Source organism: Mytilus californianus, unplaced genomic scaffold, assembly GCF_021869535.1.
Source record: "Mytilus californianus isolate M0D057914Y unplaced genomic scaffold, xbMytCali1.0.p SCAF_4, whole genome shotgun sequence".
Lineage (NCBI taxonomy): Eukaryota > Metazoa > Mollusca > Bivalvia > Mytilida > Mytilidae > Mytilus > Mytilus californianus.
The window spans coordinates 23,448,675-23,464,769 of NW_026262690.1; the positions used below are offsets into that span (position 1 = coordinate 23,448,675).

The following is a 16,095-nucleotide window of genomic DNA, read 5'->3' on the forward strand; positions in this document are numbered from 1 at the left end:
AACAACTGTACGAAATGTTTCCAAACTTTATCTGAATGTTGCATAGGGTATCTAGTTTAAAAACTGTATCTGGGAATACCGATGATCCATCATATGGATTCTGTTCCTAAAAATAAAAATCATCAGCAGATCAAGTTTATTTCGTGTGATTTTCAGAAAAATAGGACAATCCAGTTTGTAGTTGTTGCCCCTGAAATGTCATTTTATTGCATTTTTCAAAGTTTTTGGTTATTATTTTGAAACTATAATAGACAGAGAAAAATTTTAAACAGTAAAAATGACCAGAACAATGATATCTACAAATAAGTGACCATGGACGAAATCATCAATTAACCTTTTGTAGGATTGCACTTGAAAGATGATTTTTTTTTTTTTTTTTTGTATGCTTTAATGGATCAAGAGAAATTGCAAAAGCAGCACAAATCTTATTACAAGACAAATATGTTTAGAATTACTGTTGTGCACTTTAACTTTATTACAACATTTGTACAATTTTTTTTGTCATCTTTTCTTGAATTTTAGCACCAAACATATTTTCTCTTATGTTTTAATCATATAATGCATGTAATTGTCATTTAAGTCAGTAAAAGAGGGGGGTATGTGCAATTTCAAATGGGAAATAAAATGAAATTTAAAAAAAAAAACAACTTTAAATTGTTAATATAAAAATGAGGAGATGTGGTATGATTGTCAATGAGACAACTATCCAGCAGAGTTGAAATGAAATGGTAGTAATCAATTATGGGCCATCAATTTTTAGGAAACACAGTAAATAATGAGCTTCAAGCAGGAAATCATGTGAAAAAAAAAAAATACAAACACATTGCAAGAAAAGAACACTGTTCTACCCACAAAGTAGACCCGTCGAATATGAAAGACAGGGATTTTGATTTCATCCTTTTTGCAAGGTAACCCTTTTGATATCCAAATGGATGAACAATTTTAGTACAACCTATGAAACGAAGTGGTCAATTTATGTTACTTTTACTTAGTCTTTTTGTTAAGACAGGTCTTTTTCATATATGTCGGATGAAACAGCTTATCCCAAAATGATTCAAATCCACTACATCTACACAATAAATGAATACACAGTAGGAAGTATATTTAGTGAATATCTTACATTTAAAAAAGCTGTGTTTATACATGTTTTGTTTTCTTAAAAGAAAAATTTACTTGTAGGTGGAGATCAAGGATTACTCAATATGTTTTTTCGTGAATGGGCTACCCAAGACATATCACGGCATCTGCCATTTGTATATAATGTTGTGTCACAAGCTTTCTACAGTTATCTTCCAGCTTTCAAACAGTAAGTTATACAACAGTGGGGCACATAATGCTTGATTGCTTGGAGTGTTGGGAGTTTCTAGGTTCGATCCTCTGGCAAGTCAAACTAAAGACTTGAAAATTGGGATTTGCTGCTTCTCTATGCACGCTACATTTAGGTTGGTCTTGAACAAGTAGGGATCATATTCATATCAAACTAACATTTTCCTGTTTTGATATGCATTATCTATTAATTGCATTTTAATAATTTCAGAGTTGTTGATTTTAAAAGTTGTTGATGAGTTGAATGATATATACAAAAAAATGTTGCATGACATCTCACTTTTACCTTTAATGTTCAAGAATTATGTTCCATAAAATTGAAAAATTTTGTGATTTCATATGATAAAAAACAATTACAAAATCCATGAACATGAACAGTTTCCTTTGGCTAATTCTTTAATTATAAGTGCAAGTGGAAATGCTAAGTGGGGTATAGTAATGTAAAACATTGAAATAATTGATTTGATATTTTGGTCCTTTCAAATAATAGAAATATGTACATGCACCAACATTTAGCAGATTGTATTCATTTATCATTGACTCTTAAGATTGCAAATAATTAGGTAGTGTTTATTTGCTTATTTGATCAATTTCATCAAGCTTACAATAGTTTAAAGGAAGTTAAATAAGAATCTGAGTCTTTAACAAACAGTTGGTGTTGTAGAGCCATTGACAATTATATATAGAATGCTAACAGTGTTGAAAGGTAGTATTTTTTGGAAGGACAGCATTTGAACAGGTGTTTTTCAATTTTAATTGTTCAAAAAAAGGAGAGTTTTTCCATTGATAAATATTCAACCCATTGCATACGAGTACAAGTCAACAATTCTAGTAGTCATAGATATGTGTTACTAAATGTTTATGCTTTCTCCTTTTACAGGTTTAAAAATAATGTAAAAATAGTTCATTTTATTGGTGCTACAAAACCGTGGCACCAGCCATTTAATACCTCATCAGGGGAGGTAACCCCACTACCAGATTCTGGCCACAACCAAGAATTCCTACAGTTGTGGTGGACAATATTTATGGAAGATGTACAACAATCGCTTGATCCAAATCTGGTTGGTATTATGAACTCTTTAACATGTATAATCTGTTTGTGTGTTGCCCATTTTTGTTTCAGTATGATGCATGAAATATATGGGTTCTAATTAATATAAAAAAGATTGTCTTAATTATGTTTATATCTAAAATGAAAACAAATCTCTCTTACAATGCATTCCTGTTGTGATTACTGAGAAAATCATACAATTTTAATGAAATACTTGCAAAAATACGGATAATGTAAGCTTTTATAGCCACACATGTTACTACTGTATGTTTGAAATAAAGACAGTTGAAATTCAAGAGAAAAACAAGTATAAACTTTTTTAAATACTGGTAGTTGCAGTACGTCTAGTTGTGAGTTTCTAGAATGATCATATCATTGACATATCTGTCAATATAAAAATGTTCACATCAAAATACCTTTATTTATTTTAGAAAACATTTGTAAGCTTACAATTTAGAATTATGCACTCTAATAAATTTTACAAGTAATGCAATTTAATAGATATTAGAAAGTTTTGAATAAATACTAAACATTTCACTAAGTGTTGGTTTGTAAAGCAACTTAAGATATACGTTGACTCTCGCTGTTAGATGTTTAATAATGATAACAAGACTATTTTCTGACAATTTCCTCTCAACTGTTGTCTCAATTGTTCTACATTTGTGTACATTGCATGAGTGTGAATTTATGTTTTAATACCTGCTTCTTGTGTTTTGATTCTCTCTATGTGACTATTAACAGAAAACAAATTACCATAAGAATAACTGGGTATAGTAACTGTTGTTGATATAAATAATTTCATTCATTTTAGTTTATTTGAAAAATTTGGACTTTATTGCATTTTGAATTTTTGTTAATATTTGCAGTTGCTATCATTACTATTTTTTTCTGTATGTTCAGTTAATAAAGATTACATTATTTTTTCTTTTATCCCTGGATATCGACATTTAATTTTGCAACACCTTGTATTTAATAATGGGGGGTTGCGTTATTACAAGATATTTTATTGTCCGAGCCAATATGGCTCCATCTGCTGAGAATAAAAATCATTCATAACAAAATGAAAACAGGAATTTAACTGTTCTGTTCGTCTGACCTGATCTGGTGCTTTGTAAGCTCAACTTTTTAACAGCAAGACAGATCTTGATGAAACTAACAGTTGTAGAACACCACTTGAGGATGTACTTAAAGGAATGTGATAGTGGTCCTTTATGTTAAAATGGGAGATAATTAAACTTCTATAAAGCTATACCTGGTAATAGTCTCTTGTAAGCTCAACTATCAATGGTTTAGATGGATATTGAGGAAACTTTACACAGTTGTTGCATAAAGGAATATAATTCTTGTTCTATATGATTAGGTCCGAAGACACAGTTACTGTCCTTAGATTTTCGTTGTCTACAAATATAGTCCCTAGTGTGGACAGTGTATAACTTGCAAATTTTTTTCATACACTTTCCAAATTTATTTCTTTATATTTTATGCATGAAATATTAAGTAAAGGGATGAAATAACATGTTAAAATAGTTTGGGTGCTGAATCTTTATGTTAAGTAGTGATTTTGTCCACTTTTCTATAATTTTGATATTATTTGTCCCAATAGTAGTACACTACACTGTAAAAATCTTTTTGAGATAGAGCAGGTGCGATTTTTTTAATTTGAATTTATTGTCTAAAAGAAATGCACTACGAAATAACTGTGTTCTCGAGCCAGGGGAGGCAATTGGAAATCACAACAGGGTTATTTCTTGTATATACAACTTCTAAACAGTTGGTCAAATATTGTTGAAACTTAAAACAGTTGCAGAACACTATCTGAAGATGTACATAAAAGAATATGATTCCTGTACAACATGTTAAAACGGAGATAATTAAATTTGGGGGTTGGGGTATTACTCACAGTTTTATTTATCTCAAGGCAAATTAGTATGATTTATCCATCTGTGATATTTACTTAAAAGTATTTGATGTGATATATATTGTTTAATTATGGTAATGGTGACTAGTAAATTTGACAGATAACATTTATATGAATAAAAAGGGATATAAGGTATATTTCAATGAGTCAGTAACCCAACAACACAACAAACATTCTAAGGACATCCAGAGGTCTTCAAATTTTTAATTTTGCTGCAAAAATGTTTTCTCACATGTTTGAAGTAAGTGTATTGTGAATATAATATTAGAATAGAATTGCTAATTGTAATCTTCTAAATTACATAAAATTTGATAATTAATAGAGCTCTAATTTGTAGTGTAAATTCAATTCAGTTCATTTCTTTAATGGGAATTGTCCTGTTTATCAATAATTGCAATATAATCTTTTACTTATTTTTCCTTAAATGAAGAAAAGGAAATTTTCAGCAAGTCTTTCAAAAACTGTTCTGTCAAGATGCACTAACATGAGTTTGGTTAACAGAAATAAATATTAACAGGCACCTTAAATATGTGAAATTGATTTTTTTAAATACTGGCACATTTGAAATGAACACCATCAAGATGTGAATCAGAACGTAGACTGTAGAATACAGAGCTAGTGATATTTAATGTTTGTAACTTTCATGCTGCAATGTAAGGTAGCATATGATCGTATACCAGACAAAGGAATGAGCATCACAACATATGGAAGACACAAAAGGCCATGGTGGTGGAGATTTTTACCTTACAGCTGTGCTAAATTTTTCTGTCTTTTTCCTTGGAAGGTAAACCCCATACATGTCCATGCACTGCTTTTGTTCTTGTTCGTTCTGTATTATCTTGGAATAACTTCATCTTTGTTGTCATAAAAAGGGAATTTCATATTTAAATATTTATCACCTTCCATGATGTATTAGTTGAAATTTGTGGAAATAGCAGTTTGTTTGTTTGTTTGTACTGATGACTATAATCTGCTGTTGCATGATGAGTGTTCTTATGTACAATGTATGTTACTGTCTTTGTGTCTTTGGAATTTCTAGTTTTATTATGATTATTAAACAGTAGTTGATCACCCAAAATGTGATGAAAATGCACACAATGCAAATTTATACATAGTAGTTTTGACTACTCAGATGATCTATTTATATATTTAATTTTATTTCATTATAGCTTAGTTAGGATGTGTTCAGGTCATTGTATTTATTTTCAAATGTTTGTTTTGCTTTTATGTATGAGATTTCTAATGTTGGAAAAATTAAATAAGGAATCATAACTATAGAAATCTTCCCATTTGATTTCTTAAAAACATTAAATTGCTTTGGCATATATGAATGGTTGATTTTGATAATGTGTATTTGCTGCAACTGTTTATTTGAAAATGCATAAATTGTGTGAAGTTTCAAATATATACTTTTTAAATATTTTATGACATGAATTATTATTTGAAGTATTTTTATGCATCATGAATTTAACCTTTATGTTTTTATTTCCTACTTACAGATGAGCATGCTAACAACTTCGGTAAGAAATATTACTATTTATGTAAACTGTCTTTAAATTTTCTATTTATTTACACATTGATTTAATCACACTGTACAACTGACCTGTATCATTTGTTCAAAACCTGATGGATACAATCACACGTGGCTATATACTTAAAAGCATGTCAGGAAGTAAATAGGTATTTCATTTTATTTTATCCCTACATAATTAATTGACTGGCATTCTGTTTTTAGTCCCCTACCGACAAAGTCGAAGGGGACTTTAGGTTTGCACTCAGTCTGTCTGTCTGTCCATTCGTCAGTCCGGCAAATTAGTTTTCCACACGTTTTTTCTTCATGCTTGAAGATATTGATTTGATATTTGGTGTATTGTTTTAACATGACAAGTTACAGATCAAGTTCGAATTTTGTCCGGTCTGATGATTTTGTGCAGAGTTATGGTCCTTTGACTTAGAAAATTCACTAAAATAATCAGTTTTCCGCACTTTTTTTTGTCATTCTTGAAGATATTGGTTTGATAATTTGTATATAGTTTAATCATGACAAGTTAAGTTCAAGTTTGAATATTGTTCTGGTCTGATGAGTTTGTGCAGAGTTATGGTCCTTGGCCATAGAAAATTCACTCAAATAATCAGTTTTCCGCATTTTTTTTCGTCATGCTTGAAGATATTGATTTGAAAATTGGTATATATTTTTATCATGACAAGTTACAGATCAAGTTCGAATTTCGTTCTGGTCTGATGATTTTGTGCAGAGTTATATGGTCCTTTGACTTACAAAATTCACTTAAATAATCAGTTTTCAACACTTTTTTTCGTCATGCTTGAAGATATTGACTTGACATTTGTTATATAGTTTACACCATGACAAGTTATAGATCAAGTTAGAATTTTGTTCCAATACAATGAATTTTTAACCGGTAGGTGACTATGTATTGCCATGCAATACTCACAGAATGCTTGTTCATATTTAGTCTAAATGGACATTTGTAGTGATTAATTTTCTTATTTTGAATCTGAAATCTAAAAATTTGTATGCCCTTTTGTAAAAAGAGATTTGGTTATGATCTTTTTTTCAATGAATATAAGCAAAATAAAAAAAATCTTCCTATTTTTCAAGAACAAGTTATGATAAACCTTAACAAGTATTCTATTAATGAGCGTTCTAGTTTACATGTATGAAATCTTTGTAATTACCTGTTTGATACTGTTTTAATTTAAAAGCATACAGAGACTAAGGATACATCATGTAACGTTGTTTAAACGGATGGTCCATGATGTCATTGTCATCAAGGTGTACCTCATAAAATTTCATTCCAAAAACATAATTGCTTAAATTTTAATCTAGTAAATTGCACATACTAGCTATGGATAATTTTTCTTAAGTATTATCAGTTTAATTCAGTGAGGATTACAGAAAGAAAATAAACAGAAAATCTGTTTCAAAGAAATAGTATAAAACATGGGTCATTAATTATTTCAATAATATTAAACTGAAACAATTAACAGACTATTTCATTCAAGAAGTGAAGAATTAAAATAAAAATGCTATGTTTCCTTGTTTCTAAAAAACAACCGTGGTTCATGATTGTATCTGTTGGGTTTGAAACATAATAATAAGGGTCGGTTGTATAGGGTGTAAATAGTTTAGTTCCAGTATAAGAATATTTGGATGTTAGTGTAGTAAGTTGTATAGTTCAGTTGTGAATTTAATTTTCATAATCATGGAAACATTCTATGACTACTGTAAATTCAGAAATTATTACATGGATTAATTATTGCTATTATTGATGAATGAACAAAGATGCCATATTAGTTATTGGGATAACAGATAATCCATATACAGATATATGTATTAGATATCAGAATGTTAGTTCTTATTTTTGTGATACTCACCCAGTCTCATAATTCGCATTAATTAAAACAATAATTTCTGAATAAACAGTATTAAATGTGCAGAACTTATTTATGTTTAATTAAATTTTATTCCATTCTTAAACTATTCACCGATATATTCTTTGGTACTGAAGGTTAAAATAAATTTAGCAGTCTTGATTTTTTTCCAAGAGATTGTTTAGTAATTAAAACTGAACAAAGATGGTTAAAGGTTATGATAGCACTGCTTGTACTTACTAACCCATTGTTATTTGCACTGTTATATAGTTTAACTGACAATCCTGTTCTCAGACTCATAGCCTTGCAAATTATTATCATAGTCTTTCTCACTTCAATAGACCTGTGTTAATGCTTACTGTTATACCTCACAAGACATTTATAAAATCTTGTATATTTGATGATGTTCACCATATATGTGTACACTTACCAAAGACATTCATTATGAAAAAATGGCTGTTGAACGTGGTCATTATTTATGAAATTTTGCCAAAAGTAAACATGGCTTGTTTGCTTATTTTCCCCCGCTTGACGCTATGCAGGGAAATAGTAGTGTACAATTCTTGCCAGATTTACATAAAACTTGTATCATAGAATTATATGAGCAATGTCTCAGACAATTTTAAAAATCAGTGCCAATCAATTATTTTTAAGAGAGTTATACCCCTTGGAAATATTAATTGTATGGAAAATTGAATTATTAGCGCTCTCATGTGTACAATTCTTGCAAGATTTTAATGAAACTTTTAAATCATAGGTTTATATCAACAGTGTCTCAGATAACTTTGAAAATCAGTGCCAATCAATTATTTTTAAAAGAGTACCTTGTTTCATATGCATCTCCTTATATGTGCTTGCATAATGCGTTTGAATGTTATTGCATGTATTGCCCACTAGACTATGATTTTTTATTCTCCTTTTAATGCTGCTGGTGTTACAAAACAGTTTGTGTGACACAGGTCCAGATAATTATTGGTCTTGTTCTTCTTTAAAATGAAAAAGAAACCCCTTTAGGTGACTAAGGCAATGCATGAGATGTTGAAGGGCTCTTTAATATATTTCTGCTTAGGACTTTATCAGAATTCTGTGTTGTGACATTGCTCAATGATGAGACATATTGTCAGTCATGAATTTTTATAGTTCAATATTACAAAATAAGAACACAAAAATTCATATTATCTCTCACACCATAAGTATTGATGGTATTCTTTACTTGGATTCTATGCTTACTAAATCTTTACTGTTACTGTTTCAAATTAATAGATATATTTTACCCTCACTCATAGAATGGATGGTATATGGCAATCACCTTGGCTGTCCATCCATTTATAATGTTAAATTGTACTGTGTTACTATTTCTATTGTCTGCGGAACAATTTCTTCCTGTTTGATAGTACTTTGATTTTTTTTTATACCAAGTGAGCATGAAATTTTCAGCAAAGTTGAATACAAGTGGGCTAAACTTTGCATGACATAGCTTGCAAATTCTTATTTTTTTTTCATAACCCTTTAATTAATTGCAAAAGAAATGTACATAATAATTGTGCTAAGAACAAGACAGTTGGTGTTTTTTTCTCTTTTAGGTTATTCATAAGGATGTTCCTTCATTTTGATAGTGATTTGTAATTAAAAAAAATGTATATTTTCTGCCTCCTTAGAAACTTAACAATAACAAAATTACATATCAGGAGAAAAATTCAAAATAACATTTGAGTTGACCATTTTAGGCTATAACTTACTGGTTTTTATACGACCGCAAACAAATTTTTGTGGTCGTATATTGGTATGACGTTGGCGTCGTCGTCGTCGTCTGGCGTCATCCGGCGTCGTCCGAAGACACATTGGTTATCGCACTCTAACTTTAGTTTAAGTGAATGGATCTCTATGAAATTTTACCACAAGGTTCAATACCACAAAAGGAAGGTTGGGATTGATTTTGGGGGTTAGGTTACCAACAGTAAAGGAATTATGGGCCAAAAATAAGCATTTTTGTAACTTCCAGACATAACTTGTGTGTTAGTGTATGGATCTCTCTGACATTGTACCACAAGGTTCCATATCACAAAAGGAATGCTGGGATTGATTTTGGGGGTAATTGCCTCAAAATTTTAGGAATTAGGGGCCAAAAAAGGGGCAAAAAACAAGCATTTTTCTAGTTTCATAACAATAACTTGTGTGTAAGTGTATGGATCTTTCTGAAATTGTACTACAAGGTTTCATATCACAAAGGGAAAGCTGGAATTGAGTTTGGGGGTAATTGCCGAAACATTTAGGAATTGGGGGCCAAAAAGGGGCCAAAAATAAGCATTTTTCTAGTTTCCAGACAATAACTTGTGTTCAAGTGTATGAATCTCTCTGAAATTGTACTGCAAGGTACCATATCACAAAGGGAAGGCTGGGATTGATGATGGGGGTAATTGCCTCAATATTTTAGGAATTAGGGGCCAAAAAGGGGCAAAAAACAAGCATTTTTCTAGTTTCAGGACAATAACTTGTGTGTAAGTGTATGGATCTTTCTGAAATTGTACTACAAGGTTCCATATCACAAAGGGAAAGCTGGGTTTGAGTTTGGGGGTAATTGCCCTAAACGTTTAGGAATTTGGGGCCAAAAAGGGGCCTAAAAACACATTTTTCTAGTTTCCAGACAATAACTTGTGTTCAAGTGTATGGATCTCTCAGAAATTGTACTGCAAGGTACCATTCCACAAAGGGAAGGCTGGGATTGAGTTTGGGGGTGATGAATCATAAGGGGGTTCAAAAAATTTGGGGGGGGGGATTTTTTTTTTTTTTCATTTTTTTTTTCTTTTAAAATTTTCCATTTTAAGTTGGTTATTTCTGATTTATATTTAAAAGCAAATAATAATGATATGGTAGGAGATACACACCAAACAGGATGTGTAAATTATTATATAATAAGTATTGTGCAATAGCAAGAAATTTTCAATTGTGCAGTATTGCACAATAGCAAGAAATCTTCAATTGCACAGTATTGCGCAATAGCAAGAAATCTTCAATTGCACAGTATTGCGCAATAGCAAGAAATATCCAATAGCACAATATTGCGCAATAGCAAGAAATTGTCAATTGTACAGTATTGCGCAATAGCAAGAAATATTTAATTGCACAGTATTGTGCAAAAGAAGATAATACTTCGTATAAATTGCTTATTTCTTGACCAATTTCAATGGGGTTTTATTCTTGAATTCTTGGGTTTCTTTAATATGCTGAATCTAACCGTGTATTTAGTTTTTGGATTTTGGGCCCCGTTTTTAAATTGGTCCACATTGAGGTCCAAAGGGTCCAAAATTAAACTTTGTTTGATTTCATCAAAAATTGAATTATTGGGGTTCTTTGATATGCCGAATCTAACCATGTATTTAGATTCTTAATTTTTGGTTCCGTTTTCAAATTGGTCTACATTAAGGTCCAAAGGGTCCAAAATTAAACTTAGTTTGATTTTAACAAAAATTGAATTCTTAGGGTTCTTTGATATGCTGAATCTAAACATGTATTTAGATTTTTGATTATGGGCCCAGTTTTCAAGTTGGTCAAAATCGGGGTCCAAAATTAAACTTTGTTTGATTTCAACAAAAATTGAATATATGGGGTTCTTTGATATGCTGAATCTAACCATGGATTTAGATTTTTGATTTTTGGGCCGCGTTATCAACTTTGTCCACATTGAGGTCAAAAGGGTCCAAAATTAAACTTTGTTTGATTTCATCAAAAATTGATTTCTTGGGGTTCTTTGATATGCTGAATCTAACCATGTATTTAGATTTTGGATATTGGACCATAATAGGTGAATGTCCAATTTAAAATTTTTAAGTTCTTAGACCACATTCATTCTGTGTCAGAAACCTATGCTGTGTCAAATATTTAATCACAATCCAAATGCAAAGCTGTATCAAGCTTGAATGTTGTGTCCATACTTGCCCCAACTGTTCAGGGTTCGACCTCTGCGGTCATATCAAGCTGCACCCTGCGGAGCATTTTATTAATAATTAAAGATTATTTTATATTTTAGTTTGAATAATACTAGAGTAACAAAAACCTTTTGCTGTTGTGTATCACTTAGTTACATAATGTATATTTTTTATTATTTTGCATCAACTCAATTTGTGAACATTTTTTTGGTTATAATCAGTATTCAACAATTTGGTTTGTAATGTTTTTTTGATTGTAAACACTTAAAATAGTGACCGTAACAAATTTTGCCCATTTTGTTTATTCATTTTAAGCAGAAAAGGTATATTGGCTTCGTTCTTTCTACAAATGACTTGAATAGGACATCATTGATGTTACTTTTTGTAATTTTTGTACATAGAAATAACGGGTGTTCATCCGTCAGGTCTTGTAAGCACTCTCACAAGTACAATTTAGGAGTTATGTCCCTTGGAAATGTAAATTCTGCAGAAAATTGAATTGTTAGTGCTCTCAAGTATACAATTCTTGCCAGATATTAATGAAATTTATATTAAAAGTTTATATCAGTAATATCTTGGACAAGGTTGAAAATCAGTACGGATCAACTATTTTAAAAAAGAGTTATGCCCCTTGGAAATATAGATTTTAAAGAAAATTGTATTGTACACACTCTCACACCTACATTTCTTGTAGGATTGTTGTGAAAATTATATTAAAGGTTCTTATCAGCAATGTGGAGGGGTATATCTTGGTGAGTTCTAGAATAAGCCCTGAAAAGTTTTTTTTACAGGATTACCGGTAATGACTTTTGGAAATGTAATTTATATTGAACATTGTATTGTTAGCACTCTCACACCAATATTTCTTAATAAATTTTATGAAAGTAACTGCAAAAGCTTATATCAGCAAGGTCATGGAAGAGATCTGATCATGTTTTTTTTTCAGGAGTTATGCCACTTGGAAATTAAAATTATATGGAACATAACATTGTCAGCCATCTCATGCATACACAAATATTTATTAAAAAGTTAAGAACCAAAGATTTTTGAGTTATTGTTCTTGAACACATACATAATATGTGCATTGAGGTGGACATTGGAATGCTGTTCATACATTATGATCTGATGAGATACAAAGTGCATGATTTTAGATGCCGGTTTAGAAAAAAATCGGCCCTTCCAATCAAATAATTCCCAAATGTCAGCTTAATTTGAACTATTGCCTGCTGAGCAATAGAGCATTGACAGTGAGTGAATTTTTTAATTTTGTGGACTATATTTGTAATCTTTATAGTCAGGATAATATATAATTGACAAAAAAAAATAAATGTTTAGACTTAACTTTTTAATGTGGGAGTACATTGTGTTAATGGACATTTCACTAGATCACAATAGCCACAGAGTGACCAAAAGGAAAATGTAAATGACACCAAGGAAGATAGATCAAATTGTCCTTTCTATTCTAATAAATAGATAGCTATACTTTCTAGGCTTTTGTATTAACCAAGATTGCAACTTAGAATTGTTATTTGAGTTAAATGAATTCTTTTCGAGTGGTCATACATAACAAATTCTTCACATTTGGTAGATTTCATTTAACATAATTACAAAAGTATAATATCTTGAATGGAAGTTTTCTTCATTTTCTCTTTGTTGTTGGTAAAAAGAGCTAGTAAATATTATTATCAGATTGTCATAGTGATTTTGTAACTGAAACATGGGGCTAAAGTACCTAATATGGTGAGTGGTGTCATTGTGCTGTAGTAACCCATCTTTAGTATTTTATGCATCCAAGAGGGCCACATTTCAATTTATTTAGAAAAAGAGTTCCTTATTCCTTATGAAATGATAAATGGGCAATTTACAGAAACACTACTGGCATTTATATCAGCTTGCAGCTTAAATAGTATAGCATAATGATGCTTGAATTTGTTACTATTTGAATATGATTTATAAAGTACTGTCATAGTGTTCCGTGTCAGGCAGACTAGAAAATAGATTGGAATCTGCTTTCTTGTCATTATGTCAACTGCACATATATTGCTTATTTGCATGTAATGGATCTTGATGTTTCACAATATTTTATGTTTTTTTGGCATATGAGCTGAAGAAGTCTGAGAACTAGGATTGTTAGTTTTCAAGCTTGAGTTCTCAAAGACAAATCTGGCATTGTATTTTGCTTGCAGCAGCAGAAAAAGCTTTACAATCGTGAAGTTCAACAACCCAAACCAATTTTCCAGTCAGTATTCCCTTTTATACCTCCTACAGTGGAGAATGTATATTATCAAGAAAATCCTGACACCTTTTCCGAAAAGGGTAGTAAACCACCTCAGATGGACATTCCAAGGTCATATACGACATTGGAGGGCCACTATGCTGAGGAACCAATGACCACTTTGGACACAAGTACCCCTTCATCTCATATATATGATGCCCCAAAGGTTGTGCAAACATGGACCAATAACAAGCAACAAAATAGGCAGCATAATGAACATATTGACAATGATAGTCAGAATTGTAGTCATAATGACTGTTATGTCCATGTGAAGGACCCTAGTGGTAATCATGAACAAATAAGTACTGATAATAGGGCTCTACAAGAACAGTTAAATCAGAACAATCAAATGAATGTTAACAACTATTGTTCTGAGGAGAATCCAACAGAAAATGTAAATAATATTAACTCTGAGGAGAAAACCAAGTCAGAGGTAAGCTTCCAGCATATACAGTCAGAAAGGAAAAATACATGTGGGTTTGTTACCTTAGAGACTTGAAAATATTATTCTAGAGCGTTGTATATATATGATAGATTGTTGTCCTTTCTGCTTAAGGTATAACAGTAAATGTGCAGTTTCCTATACTGTATGTCCACAATTACACAGTGGCAGTATTCAGAATTCCCCAGATATAGATTGTGATGGGCTGTAAATGTCTGCTTACTTTTATTGCAGCATATGCTTTAATTTTGTATTTTTAAGATGGCATTTTAAGATTTTATAGGTGTTGTAAAACTTATTTTTACCCTGGTTTCAGTTCAAATTTTAAATCACCTTTTTTTAAACTATGATCGTCTGTAATGTTTTCAGCAGTTAATGAACAATAATAGCTTAGTTGTTATTTCCAAACATATGATACCTTTGTGAAATAAAATCATACCAGATTTTGGTTCAGTTATCTTCTTTTTAATACTCTGCATGTAATTTTTACTGATGCATGAACTACCTTTTAAAATTTTGACACGTACTTTTCTTGCTTTTCCCATTGGAATGCTTGTTAATAGTCATAAAATATACTTTTGAGACAGATTATATAGAGAATATCATATGACTTTTTCAATATCACACCTGTATCAACCTGAAACACCAATATAATCCCGGATTATATTGGTTGAGGGCTGATACAGAGAGTGATATTGATAAAGCCCTTGTAGCCGTGATTGATATAGATTACGTGACGTCATACAGATTAAGGATTTGATAAAGCCTTTGCAACAGTGACTGATATCGATATCATCACAGATGGCTGATACATTGCCATCAATTGTGTTACACATACAATTTGCTTGTATTTACTACTAAGTATATAATAACATTCTTTAATCAACTCCTTGCACCTAAACATAGTATTGGTAGATCAATGATATTTTGTATGAAGTTGCATTACTGTCAGTACATATCAGTATGACGACTATTTTGAGGCTGTGCCCCCTAGTGGATGGTCCAGGGAGTTTGAATTTATTAGCAATTTTCAATGTTAAGTTTTCTGTTTAAACTAGTTTTATAGAAACTACTTGTGATAGATCAATGATATTTTTTTTAAAGTTGCATTACTATCAGACCATATCAGTTTGACAACAATATTTAGGCCCTGCCCCCTAGGTCATGGTCCAGTGACTTTGAATATGTTACCAATTTTTAATGTTAAGTTTCTTGCTTAAGTGAGGTTTGATAGGAACTACCTAAAGTAGACAATGATATTTTCTATGAAGTTACTTTACTGTCTGTACAACTCAGTTTGTCAACCACTTCCACCATTTCGAGGCTCTGCCCACTAGTTCATGGTCCAGTGACTTTGAATTGATTAGCAATGTTGCTGTCCATCAAATTGTCTTTTTCTGAATTTTTTGTCAACAGACGAGACATATCTCTGTGTCAACAATTTGTTTTAACTTTGGGATTTCAAATATGATTCTTTGTTTTATTATTAAAAAATCTAAAATAAGTGTATCTTGAAAATCTTGGGAATGATTTTTTAAAGCTCTATGATAGGCTGACCAAATCTCCAAAGGAGAAGGTATGATAATGACACTTTTTAGTTCTCTTAAATTCAATAATCTAAATTCAATAATCCTGCAGTATTATTAACGGTAATATATCAAAGAATTTCCCCTGCTGATTATAAGACTTGGGATCTATCAGAAAACAGTAATAACAGATTTGAATTTTTTTTCTAACAGACTTACTGTAGGCTTTCAAACTTCA

At 31.0% G+C, this 16,095-nt stretch overlaps 1 protein-coding gene across 3 annotated transcripts in view; it reads left to right on the top strand.

Annotated features, from left to right (window-relative positions):
* LOC127737731 (glycogenin-1-like) overlaps positions 1 to 16,095 on the top strand; it is a 39,532-nt gene that overhangs the window by 17,116 nt on the left and 6,321 nt on the right. The window contains exons 5-8 of one of the 3 annotated variants that reach the window (XM_052248594.1): positions 1,180 to 1,306; positions 2,207 to 2,387; positions 5,795 to 5,815; positions 13,801 to 14,322. In XM_052248594.1, coding sequence (XP_052104554.1) covers positions 1,180 to 1,306; positions 2,207 to 2,387; positions 5,795 to 5,815; positions 13,801 to 14,322 — 851 coding nt within the window. The remainder of the gene's footprint in view (positions 1 to 1,179; positions 1,307 to 2,206; positions 2,388 to 5,794; positions 5,816 to 13,800; positions 14,323 to 16,095) is intronic. The other 2 variants (XM_052248596.1, XM_052248597.1) reach the window with 2 other exon arrangements.